The sequence below is a fragment of the Thunnus thynnus genome, chromosome 14 (genome assembly GCF_963924715.1).
Source record: "Thunnus thynnus chromosome 14, fThuThy2.1, whole genome shotgun sequence".
In the NCBI taxonomy this organism is placed as follows: domain Eukaryota; kingdom Metazoa; phylum Chordata; class Actinopteri; order Scombriformes; family Scombridae; genus Thunnus; species Thunnus thynnus.
This window is the reverse complement of record NC_089530.1, coordinates 16,467,260-16,480,228: the sequence shown is the minus strand read 5'-3', so window position 1 is coordinate 16,480,228 and position 12,969 is coordinate 16,467,260. Positions and strand designations below refer to the sequence as shown.

General features: G+C 39.4%; 2 protein-coding genes across 4 annotated transcripts in view; one reads left to right on the top strand and one right to left on the bottom strand.

The window, feature by feature from the left end:
- Positions 1-1,713: 1,713 nt before the first annotated feature.
- anxa11a (annexin A11a) lies at positions 1,714-11,167 on the bottom strand. 3 transcript variants are annotated; one of them, XM_067610247.1, is made up of 15 exons: positions 11,017-11,167; positions 8,895-9,143; positions 8,309-8,391; positions 7,281-7,658; positions 7,056-7,143; positions 6,680-6,774; positions 6,269-6,382; positions 5,873-5,963; positions 4,878-4,957; positions 4,731-4,787; positions 4,535-4,628; positions 4,270-4,365; positions 2,726-2,784; positions 2,499-2,621; positions 1,714-2,371 (listed from the first exon to the last, which is right to left on the bottom strand). In XM_067610247.1, exons 2-15 carry the CDS (start codon positions 9,139-9,141, stop codon positions 2,312-2,314), a joined length of 1,665 nt encoding a protein of 554 aa, XP_067466348.1. In that variant the 5' UTR covers positions 9,142-9,143; positions 11,017-11,167; the 3' UTR covers positions 1,714-2,311. The 3 variants fall into 3 exon arrangements, with proteins under 3 accessions (XP_067466348.1, XP_067466350.1, XP_067466349.1); XM_067610249.1 differs by having other exon boundaries at positions 7,281-7,511; XM_067610248.1 differs by lacking the exon at positions 11,017-11,167 and adding an exon at positions 10,674-10,862.
- Positions 11,168-12,415: 1,248 nt separating this feature from the next.
- zcchc24 (zinc finger, CCHC domain containing 24) overlaps positions 12,416-12,969 on the top strand; it is a 35,700-nt gene continuing 35,146 nt past the window's right edge. The window contains exon 1 of the mRNA XM_067610245.1: positions 12,416-12,926. Within this exon, the coding sequence (XP_067466346.1) occupies positions 12,687-12,926 (240 nt within the window). The 5' untranslated portion in view covers positions 12,416-12,686. The remainder of the gene's footprint in view (positions 12,927-12,969) is intronic.

Here is a 12,969-nt window from a genome sequence, read left to right as displayed (position 1 = left end):
GAGAAGACAGCCTGATGCTTTTTTATCTCGAGGGTAAATTAGTTTATTATTTAGACAACAGGGGTGGTGCTTCTGACTGTCTGATAATTTACTGAAATATTATTAACAGATTTGTTTATCAGAAAGCCCGGATCAGGGCATATAATAGCTATATCTTTTATTGAAGAGACTGTCAGCAAGCATATCCATCATTTATTCTAGCCAAATTCTCAAACTGAAAATGTTTGAGGTTTTTTTTTTTATTGCCAGTCTTTATAGCTGTCTGTGCTAAGGATGGGAAAACAATTACATCACTCTTTGACACGCTTCTATTTACTGCATCTACATAATTCCTCGGTGTATCCGGTTTATCTCCATCCTGTGAGAATGCACCAAAAATGTTCCCACAATATCAGTTTTAAAAGGATGCAGTGAGGACATGTTGGAAGAGAGGACATTGTTGGTGTCCTTCAGCATCATACTGACACTTTAATTTGAGGCCATTATTCCCCCACAATGCCTAAGACCTCAAGCCACTGTAAAGGGGATTCCCATAGGATTAGATCAGTTATAATAGACATTAAATTAGGCAATTCACAGTTTTTAATTAACATTGATTACACAGCCTTCAGCTGGACACCTGCAACAGATGGAAGGCTTCTGATCATAATGATATGGAAACTACAATGCTGGCAGAGCCATGCTGAAACACTTTGAAATTACCTTGTAAAACTCGTCTAATGATGTCTAAATTATCCTCTCAAAACCCATCTAATCACATCCCATCTTCATTAAAATTCTGGTTATTATAATCTAAACATCTATTTAAAGCCTACAAGCCCTTTCTGCCACTCCTAGTCAACTATAACATGACACGATCAAAAAGGATTCTTCCAGCATGGCTGTTTCCCAGGGGTCCCCCAGGCCTCTGACAGCACTGCAGACATGCTAGACTTGTTTAATGTGGCCACGGCAGCTTTATGGATGCCATCAATTCCACGGGTTCCCCCCTCCTCACTTCACAGGGTTATTGATTGGAGTGCAGTTAACTTACGCACACACTACTGTAGCCAGCAGAGCGCAGAGCCACGTCTCCACCGTCAAGTGTGTTCAACAGCATTTTAAGCGAAGCCAACAGGACTTAATAAGGCATGGAGAGCTTTGTGGGCAGCCACACGTTAGCCTTGCAGCCCTCAAGGAAAGAGAAATTATCTGTATTGATTGGGTAAACTTGAGTATTTAAAGGTTGGTTTACGCCACTGACTGTGAGACTTTCAAGATATTCAGAGTAAGAGAATCAAGACGTGTGACCATGCTTTTTTTATCTGATGCCATCCTATAATGATACATATTCTTCACAGCTGGGCATTTGTAAGGAGCTCTGCTCTTTGAAATCCACACTTCTAGTGTAACTGTTGAATAAGGAGTTCACTGCCCTCTACTGGTAAACTGAGTCTGCTACCAGGTGCTGATAGTAGCAGGGCAGTCATAAGAAGGTCATGACAATTTTGGGAGATATTATAATTGGTAAGTATGCCAGCTGATGAAGACCATTTATATTGCGTTTAGGAATGAATTTGCAAGTGAACCAGTGAAGAGATCTGATAGACACGAATTTAAATTTTACAAGGATGCCTGTATCTAAATAAGACCTGCTCATGAGTTGTTTTCAAAAAATTAAATGTATTTTGCATGTTATGATTCATCACTAATACAAAATAAGGCTCATGAAGGTAAAGTCACTCACAATTTAATGATGATGTGACACAGTTTTACATGCTTAGAATGACAGATATATGATACACAAGTACAGCAAATCTATGATAAACAGAAAAAAAAAGCACAGACAAATTGAAGAAGAGATTGTACAATTGCGGGAATAGTAACGGACAACTTTGGTACTTAGCTGCTATGTAGTCTATGTCTTATACTTTATTCAGCATTGCTGAATGTTATAGCTCATAAATGACCAGATATCATTGGATAACTGATCATATTGGCACAACTGAAATAAAACATCTTAAAAATATATAGCTCTTAAAATTCAAATGTAATCTCTAACAAGTTTTTAGTATGGCCATGTATATTAAACTGAAATATCCAGCAAAGATGTTACAATTGTAAAAATATAAAACCTTTCTGTGCACACCATATATAGAAAAAGAAATAATATGTAGCGATATGTAATAGGTTCTTACAACCAAGTAAACGTTGCATTGCGAGAGCATTGGCATGGCATGCAGGTTTGCAGTTTGTATATAGTGCATATTTGTAAGGCAGGAAGCAGATTATTATAGAAAATGTATGTAATGCATTAGACATTGTTTCCTTTTCAGTCACTGCCGCCACAGAGCTTCAATAGGAGTTTTTTGTAGTCACCTGATGTGTCTCCCTGTCGATAAAAGAAAAGTGTCAACAAATGATTCAGACTTATCTTATGGTGTCTACTTGTTACTTTTAAATCATCCATTCTGCTGTTATTTAAATTGTATTAAATCTAGTTTGATGAAGATACTTACGGAGATGTGTGTGTACAGTGACTTGCCGTAGTTTTTCACATATTCCTGACGGATGTCCAGCATGTCCACCTCGGAACGGGTGACCATGATCCGGATGAGGGTTTTGTCTTTGGTCCCAGCTCCCTGAGCACATAGGCACACACACAATGAGGGTGACAAAGAAATTAAATATTATGTTGTACTTCTTTTTTAGCAATGTACTCTCCAAGCAGGATCAGGTGTCTCACCTTCATGGCCTTGTAAAGCCTCTCAGCAAAGTAGGCAGGTGTATTCTTAATACACTTCACTGAAACAGAGAAAATATTTACTTAACAACAATAAAAGTGCGACGAACTCCCTCATTGATAGGTTGTCTCTCTTTTTTAATTAAAAAAATAATAAATAAATACTGCATTACTAACACAATCAAATATTTGAGGATAATGAAGACAATACTTATCTACCATCTGAAAGTGAAAAATCAAGCTATGCATACACCCAAGGAATGTAACAGAGGATGACAACATGCAAACTTAAAACTGCATTAATTAACATTTTTATATTTTATAAAATGACTATGTGGATTCAGAAGGGGAATGATGAACCTATAGAGAATTATCTGCAGTCCAATTGAGCTTTTCAGCCTGTTCAAGGCCAGAACATTTACTGTGTGGTCTACTCTCCCTTATAAACCCAACAACCTTGTTGCCAGCTGCAGGAGGCGGCTGTTTCTAGCAAACAAGCTCTGATCAATCCACTGTATGCTACCTGTCCAGCAGCAAATGGCAGGCAGAAAAAAAGTGGCTACAAGGTGATGAAATATGTTGAACATTTGACAACAAAAGAGGTATGTTCACTTGGAAATTGGTGGAGACCAAAATAGAGCGAAAAGAAGAGTGAATATTGGATTTAGATTCATTAGGTGGCAAGGAACATGGCCCCCATGGGGTGTTATGTTGCTAGATGTGCTAAATACTGTTTGCTTACATGTCAGCTATGACAACTTTAATAGTAGGTTTAATAGTAGGTTAAGTTAAACTTGTTAAGTAGGGCAAAGTTTGTCTGCTTGTTTTTTCTGCCGCCTATTGGCCAAATATTGATCAATGCAGTTTTAAAGTAAGTTATATTTTGAAAAAATGTAAATGTCAAATCAGAAACAAAAACTTCCAGAAGAGTGAAATGAAACACAGCGTCATAACAGTGACGAACATTGAACACTGCAATGCACACAATGAAAACATATAGACTGGATATGCAATATCAATGGAAGGAATCAAATAAAACACATCTAAAAACAGGTTACTGTACCATAACCCTGAAAAATGTTGGCAAAAAAGGCAAAAAAAACAAAGAGATTATGCATGTAACAGGCCCCCCACTGCCAGTAGCACATTTATTTTCACAGGTGTATTCAGTAAGCTGATACAGTATGTATTATAATCAGGATGGAAAAAGTTTTATAGTTGAATGTTGCGTCAAAAACGTACTGCAGACAGGATACAAAATTAGCACCAGCCACCAGCCAAATTAAATATGCAAATGGCTGTTAGATTTGCTTCATTCACCAGCCAAAAAAGCAATGGTAATATATTGAGTGGCTGGTAAAATTTGAACATTCACTAGCCATTTGGCCAGTGGACAAAAAAATTAATTTTGCACACTGACTGCAGACAAGCCTCTACACTTGTCATTAACTAATTGTTGTTAATTCTTCTGCTAATTCTGATTCTCACAATAAATGGGTGTGGTGGCCCTTCTCAGAGTAGACTGTAATGGGTGTGTGTATCCTTACCCACTGCCAGCATGCCACTCTCAAGGTCTCCGGACATCTCCCTGTCGATGCTCTTCTCGATATCCCTGCCACACATTCTCTGGTACTCCTGAAACACTACACACACACACACACGTGCCGATGCATCCACACAAACACAAACACACACAATCAGTGATATAGCCAACAAAGCACTAGACTTCTCAATTATCATTTGGCTTGTTTAAAATGTTGAACTGATAAACTTGTTCGTGTATGCTTGTAAACAAGTCTTCATAAAGAATACCTGCTCTGAGATGGGGTTTGCTCCTGGCGCATAAAATGGCATTGAATTTGGACTCATCTGTTCCCAGCTTGTTCTCCCCAGCAGCATACAGAGCCTATAAGAACAGAAACATGTACAAGGCAACATGTCAACATTTAAGAACTACCGAGTTGCAGAATCGAACAATAATTATTAATGAGTATAAAGAAGATTTCACCTGGGCATCTTGTTTAGCTATAGCGATGTCAACAGTTTCCCGTTCATCACGATTACCCTACAAAGCACAGAGAAAAACATCCCGAATGATTTATGAATGTAGTTGCTACAAAACATCAGTTCTACAGAATCAGGTTTGTAGCTGTACCTGGGCAAGAGAGATCAGGAGTCTACGGAAGTGGCCTGAGGTATCCCCACTAATGGCATCCTCCAGGGACTTCTTATATTCTGAAATGGCAAAAAAAACGTAAGGTAAATAATATTAAAAACACAGACAAAACACAAATATAAGCCATGTATTATTTTGAAGGAATTTAATATCTTTGGGTTGAAATCGCCAGTAATCATACAGTGTATTTTGTTTTTAATGCTAAGAATCTTTTAACAAGTAACAACTGCATTTAAATCATGAGGCACCAAAATTCTTCATTTAAAGAAAGATATTTGAGGAGTAGCTACACTTTTTCATGTTCTTGCTTTTTTTTCTTAAGTTAGAGAAGATTCATACCACTCTTGCGTCTGCATGTTAGCTATGACGCTACAGCCAGCAAACGATTAGCTTAGCTTAGCATGAAGAAAGGGGGAAACAGCTAGCCTGGTTCTGTCCAAAGTTTTAAAAATCCCTCTACCAGCACCTCTAAACTCACTAATAAACACATTATATTGAAAAATTATAGTCTTACGAGGAGTTACATGCTCAAACTATTTCTTGGCTGGGCCAGTTACTTTCTGGAGTCTTTGCTCATTGCCTGGCAACCTCAAGCGAATAAGCACATTTCCCAAAATGTCAAAATATTCCCTTAAACTAAGATGTACTAGGCTTAGCAATATGCTCTAAGTGGGATGACCCCAACCCAACCAATTCAATAGCAGAGGACACTCTAGCATCGATTAGAAAATTGAATTAAATTAATGAACAGGAAATTTTAGAAAGAATTCATTCAGACATCTGAACTTGAGTGCAACTGATGCTGCTGGATATTCAATTCCTAAATAATACATTTCTAACTCTGCATATCTGCATCTAGATATTTTATGGTTGTGCCCAAATGTAAGTACACTGAGCTTATCCACTAATATAATAAAACTCTTAACATAGCGTGCTGTGAGATAAGAGAACAGAGCCACCTTGAGGCATCTCACCTTGTTTGTAAATACGATTTATCTCCCTGATTTCAGCATTGGAGCGGGAAGACAGGATCTCTATCAGACAGGCTTCATCAGTTCCGGCTCCCTGTCAGGAAGACAGAACAATGATAATCTGACATCCTCATCCTATGGCCTAGTAGCAGCCGAAGAATCTCCCCGTTTCTTCTTTAGCAAATCATCTTTCAAACCTACAACTTATTCATTTACTTATCATATTTCGTAATCCATGTAAATGTAAACATGCTTCTTTATCTCTAACATTTTTCATGAGATAATAGTTTTACAATAAAAAACACAAAATAATGTGGACTATAAAGCCTTCTATGATGACAAAAAGATTTTAAATACAGATAAAAATAATATCAACAGGTTTTGTTCCTGAGCGTTTACCTTTATGGCACTGTAGAGCTCATAGGCATCAAACTCAGCTGGGGCTCTCAACATGGCCATGACCAGCTTCCTGAAGTCCCCAGACAGTTCTGAATGCAGATCCTTAATCAGATCCTGAAAATGGAAACATGCTTGGAATAACTCAAAACCATCACTGACTGCTGCCCTGAAAAACTTTCTGTAAGAAGCTCTGTGCCATAGCTATAATGAGCTCTGAGGACATCCAATCCCCTCTCCATTTTACTGGTAGCACTACCACCTGTTGTCTGCTTGTCACTATCATGCACTAGGTAATGCACACTGAGCCACATTCAATTCTATATACAGTATGAACTCTCCTAATGGAAGATGGCATTAGTTATTACACTAACCACATATGAACTTCAAAATGTGCATGAACAGCGCTGTTACCTTCCCATAGGAGGTTTTGTAAGCCCGAGGCAAAGGAACGCGCTGCTTGTTGGAACGACTCCCCAATAACTCGATGATGGCTTGCTCATCAGTTCCTGCACAGACAAGTCCAAAAGATCAACTTAGAGACGGATCACAGAATAAAAAAAAACATAATTTCCAACTGAAAACGTTTTTATTTATACTTGAGTAATTGATTAGGTGAATTAATTAACAGTGGAACTGTTTCTCCAGTAGCATCGTCCCTTCATGGATAAGTAAATTCATGCACAATGCTCTTTAAATGTTCTTAATTGTGCGCCCCCTCCCCCTCGCCAGTGGAAAATAAAATCACAAGCAGCAAACTGTGATTAAGTCACCAGTTCATAGCACTCACCGAAGCCCTTCATGGCCTTTCTCAGGACTTCCACATCTCTGAGTGGGTCAGCTCCAGGAAAGTCCTTGATGGATCCTCTGAATCCTCTCTGGGATGACAATACAGTAATTTCCGCAACAGTGTTATTCCAACAAAGATTTCATTCTATATTCAACATTACATTGTAAATCTAAAAAAGTGGTTTTAACCAATAAGGGTCAATTCTCTCTTTTCAGTGTTTCTTACATTGATAGGTGGAGCTACTGGCATGGCTCCTCCTCCTCCTCCTCCGTAGGCTGGCATTGATGGATTTGGTGAAGGGACTTTTGGGTACGTTGGCATAGGTGCTGGTGCTCCTCCATAACCCGGCATGGGTGGGTTGGGTGATGGTGCTTGAGGGTAACCAGGCATAGGTTGGCCTGGCTGACCAGGGAAGCCCATCCCTGGGCCTTGGGGTTGGGGCATGGCCCCTCCTGGCTGTGGGTACAGGCCATATGACTGTTGGTTAGGGGAGGGGGCACCATACCCGCCTGGCTGAGGGGCAGGTGGGTACCCCCCGGGGGCTTGGGTGAACATGGATGGGTTTGGAGTAAAACCCCCCATGCCTGCAGACATCTGGTTGGCCTGTGATTTTGAAAGATTGGTATCCCATAATATGTACACAGATGCTTGAAGATAATGTTATGCAAAGCACATGTTGCTGGCCACACCTTTTTTGGACCGGATATCTTCATGGAATTACAATTATCTACATCAACATTTTAAACATTTTCAAGGAAATGCCCCTTATCTTGGATCTAACTTCAAGATAAACTGCATTTCATGTTCCTGATGTTTTGAATCTCTACCAGTTACATAATGTACAAGTGTCCAAAAAATGAGTGACCATGCTACTTAATGAAATGGAAATTCAGATAGCTGATGACAAAAATGAGAATACAACATAGACAAGACAAGGAATCAGAAAAATAAGAAGGCATAACAGTTGAACTAGATCGACAGGTTTTAGAAGCAAGGACAAGAATGAAGGATGTAACTGTTTTTCTCATGCAAGAGAACTGGAAAGAGAAGCTGACAAAGAAAATTGCAATGCTGAGGATTTTAGGATGCAGACTTTGGAAAAGTCTTACCGTAAAGTGAAATGACGTGATATTCCATTAACAGTTGTGTAATTCATTCTAACTGGAATATTCAACGCAATAATCTGATGATTTAGCATTACAGATATATTAACAATTTTCTAGGTGCAGATGAGTTTTTTAGGTTAAACTTACCATGCCAGCATTGTATCCAGGGTTGGATAAGCTGTCAAGACCTATGGAAGGATAACCACCGGTAGGGCCACCACCCCAGCTACCTGCAGCAGATAACAAAAACAGAACTGTTCAAGCAAGTTTTTATCCCCCCAAGGAAGTAAAGGATGTATTGGACTATTAAATGCCTGAAAGAACTGAGAACAAAGACATAAACAGGAATGACCCCTCTTACTGGGACTTCCTTTTTCCTCACTTTCTGAATAGTCAACATGTAGGTGAAAGAGTACTGGACAGAGAATGAGAGTACTATGTGAAAAATGGACTTTGGGAGTCAGTTCTCTTAGCAACAGCAGAGGTTTGTTTGTTTTTGAGGGAAAAAAAAATCCACCCTGTTAATTTCAGATCTCATGATCCCTGTTTCCTACAAACGCAACATAACTGACTCATCCACACTACGATGGGCATTAGAATACCTTAACCATAACATTCTGTTTCACTTCAACTTAGTGCTTTATGTATTTTTTTAATATTAACATTAAATCAAATGTGTTAGCGATAATAACATGTTTTGACCCCTAGCGGTCAGTGTTGTGTGATGCCTTACCTGGTGGTGGTGCCTGGGGGTAACCTCCAGCCTGTGGAGGATAGCCTCCCATTTGTGGTGGAAAGCCACCAGCCTGTGGGGGATAGCCGCCAGGCTGAGGAGGGTAGCCACTTGGCTGCGGTGGGAAGCCTCCTGCTTGTGGAGGGTAAGCTCCAGGCTGAGGTGGGTATGCACCAGGTTGTGGAGGGTAAGCCCCAGGCTGTGGTGGGTATCCGCCTGCCTGAGGGGGGTATCCAGGGTAGCTCATGGCTTTAAACACAAAACAGAACTGTCAAAGGGTTGTCAAATATGACTTATTACTAAATAAAATACTGTTCATCCTGTGCAGCCATCTAGACAAAATGCACCCATTCCATTGCCAAATGTACATGAGGAACAATTCAAATAATTAAAATCGATAATTATATATGTACTTATTACATTGGTGCAAAACTAATCTACTTTATAGGTCAAGATCCCTGACTCTGTTCTGCTTTTTAAATGCACCTACTTTATAGGGAAACAACAACAGGTCTATTTAATTTATTCTTCTGGTTTCAATTCTTTCATTACAGACTGAGTTTTTAAGCTAGTGTCATTGCAAACTAACTAAGGGTAAACTCTTCATTCCTGGGCCGTTGGATCACAGATATTTTTAGCCAACTTCTGGTGTGGTGAAGAAACTTCATTTCATGAAAATCCTGTTTTCCAATAGGCCTACTTGTTCCATGGTACAACTGAAAATGGACTTAAATGGAACAGTCTTCTCCTCTGCTTTGCATTTTATGGGCACAGAAAGACGTTGCTGTGTTTGAATATGCACACAAGGAAGCAAAGGTATATTGTGACATACAGAGGTCAAATAAGATAAGGTAGAAACATTTCAATTAAATGAATACAGTGAATACTTTATAACCTACTTTAAGATTTTTCTAGGCACAAGTTATTACAATCACAATTAGTGATGTTTGATTTGTGAAATACTTTCGAAATCTCACACACTTCTTCCTCATTCCCTGCTTCTGATCTCCAACACTGTAGCACTGATGCTGTGTCAAAATAACACTGTGAAATACTTGTTCGGCGGTTATAACAGAACAAATGTGGTTTGTGCATTTAGGGTTAAATGGTCGAGGTTCAAACACGTAACATTTCAGTGTAGCTGAGGTGAAGACACATCACATCCAACTTCTTTCACATTTCATACTGAGAACTGTGACCTTAAAAAACCACAAATTCAAACTGCAAGTAACAGCACCAATGCATAGCTAATTACAGAGTTGGGGTGCTAATAAAAATTCAAGGTCAAAAATCTTTTTAAAAGGCTCTAATATGAGCTAATTATAACCTTCTAAGCCAGCTAGCTTAACATCCTATGGATAGGATGGATATGGATATGGATCCTATGGTCCTTTCTTTTTGTTGTATTTTGAGGTTAAAGTTTACTCATTTTGTCGTAACTCTAGGTGAGTCAGTTAACTAGCTTAACGTCAACTTTAAAAGCACTTTGAATCGCCTTGTTGAAATGTGCTATTGCTAAACTTGCCTTGCCTTGAAACTCAAAGATAGCTAGCTAGATTTGAGCAAATACAAGACGTTAATTTATCTTGGCTTTATTTATCAGTACACTACACTGACAGCTTTACACAGTGTTAGACAGATTATGTTAGTCAATGGAAAACAAACATTTGATTAGCTAATAACACGAACAGAAGTTCACTTTTGAACTGTAGGTTAAGTACCCGCGCTGCTTCAGGCCTGCACAAATCTCCTATTGAAGATTAACGTTAGCAGAGTTACCTCCCAATCCTGTTTACATAATACGGCTGGATACGATATGCCAACTCGACCCTGTCCTTAGCAACATCTTAGCTAGCTAGCAAAAACCACAAATAAACGAATAATATCCCGAAAGCAAAGTAAAACTACTAGCAAGACGAGCATTTCGGTTAACTAACTACATGTTAAAGCAAAGTAATTCTGCATTGACGCTGGCGAGCTAACGACAGTGCCGGAAACAGACTACAAAACGACTCCAAAAATAGTTGCCGCCGATCCAAAAACACAACTTGTAACGTCTTCTAAAATACCTTTCACTATTCTAACACGCCTATTTGTGTAGTTGTATGAATTCAGCACTTACTTTAGTCTGCTTGGCCTCTTCCTGGTGGACTTATCCGTTTCACCATTCGCAGTATTGACTGTATATAAATGGTGTGGGTGGGACTCATACTTTCCATTTTGGGGGGGACCCACCCATCTATCTATCCGTCACAGAACAGTAAAGATAGTTCACATGACCATAAGCAACTAGTCATACATGCTAATGGTATGATGGAAAATGTGACAGACAGACGTCCTTTACTATTTCACAACTATTTCACAATAGACCTTTTATGTCAAAGGTTTATCGCCCAAAACAAACAATGTCCTGCCCAGATAAGACTGTCTGTAGGCTACGTAAATCTAAAACCACATATTCTTTGGTCATCTGACACACACATTTAATGGGCAATAACTGTAGGCCTACTGATTAATAAAGAAAATGTGTGAATTCTATGCTATTACAGTACAGTATATTAGTCTATATTAGACCTACTGTATAGGTCTTCTAAATATTTTATAGTAGCCAGACAATCAGTGACAGAAATATAATTAAAATGGGTTATGTAAATGAAATTAATTGTTTTTGACACCGGAATAAAGCTGTGTGTGAGTGTGTTTTCCCCAGAGTGCTGTACGATTAGTCATTGTTTATATTGATGACCAACTGGGAAGCCTAATTTTACTTTCCTCCACGGAACAAATCACACTTTTTACAAGAAGTTACTCACATATAACTGTGAGTTGTTGTGTGTTTTCTTTGCTGTGTGTGTGAGAAAGATCTTTGCCACAAGAGGGAGCCATTTTTCAAGCTTTCCTCATACCTATCTGAACTGCCTGCCACCTGCAGGTTGGTTGTAAGAGGCTGGGACATGCTTACACACTGGCTTTGAGAGTTGCATGTGTTGAGGTGCGGATTTTATTGATCGATTAACTGATTGATTGATTAGTCTTTTCTGATGGTGCTTTCTCATCATTAATCCACCTTTTTTCTTATATCACACACGAATAGACCTTTTTCAGATGGCTGAATAAGCATCAATGACAGCATTTTATTATTATTATTATTTAAAAAAAAAAAGATATAATCCTTTGTGAAGCACTACTGACTTAAAAATCAGATAAGCCTTTACTACATTAACACAGCGACACTCCTAACAGTTTAGTGCGCCACTTTGCACCACCTATAGACAAAACAGATGTTTTTAATGATACATGTTATAATAATAAATCTCATAAGGCTCGGAGATCTGGGAGTCTGTTAACGGGGTTTAATTTAGTAAGTGATGTGGTATCAGCTGAGCTGCTGGTTTGAGAAGTTAGAATAGGATGATGAACCATTTGTCTCAATAGGCTGTTAATGAATATTCATGTAAACCAGACGCGGATTGGCCTGCGTCCTCGGTGACGCACAGCCGTCCTCATTAAATATTCAAAGAGTCTTTCTCTGCCCCGCTGCAATAAAGGCAGATAGCGGACCATGGGGAGCAGGGGAAAACTTTTTATACTGACATGTCAGCGCAATGACTTTTGAGTAATATCTGACTGGGACGAGGCTCCCGGCGTGAGGAGGACAGGGCCCTTTGCGGGAAGAAAAAGGAGCACTTGGCATCTGCCGGGGTACAGGAACGAAAAGCAGAACGGCAAAAGAGTTGAGACCAGTCCAAGAATCAGCGGTGGAAAATCCAGCTTAGCCATTTGAATTGAAAGATGAGCTTGTTGTCTGCCATAGACACGAGTGCCTCCGTGTACCAGCCAGCGCAACTTCTCAACTGGGTCTATCTTTCCTTACAAGACCCCCACCAGACCAGCGCTTTTGACGCGTTCAGACCCGAGCCCAACTCTTCCCACCCGGATCTCAGTTTCAGCAAGACTCCCGCAGCGGCGGACTTGAGCTCTTCCCTGAACTCCAACTATCTCAACAACTTCTTTCAGCTGCAGCGGAATGAGGTGAACGATGGCATGCCGCGTAATTATCTGAGAGGTTTCAGAC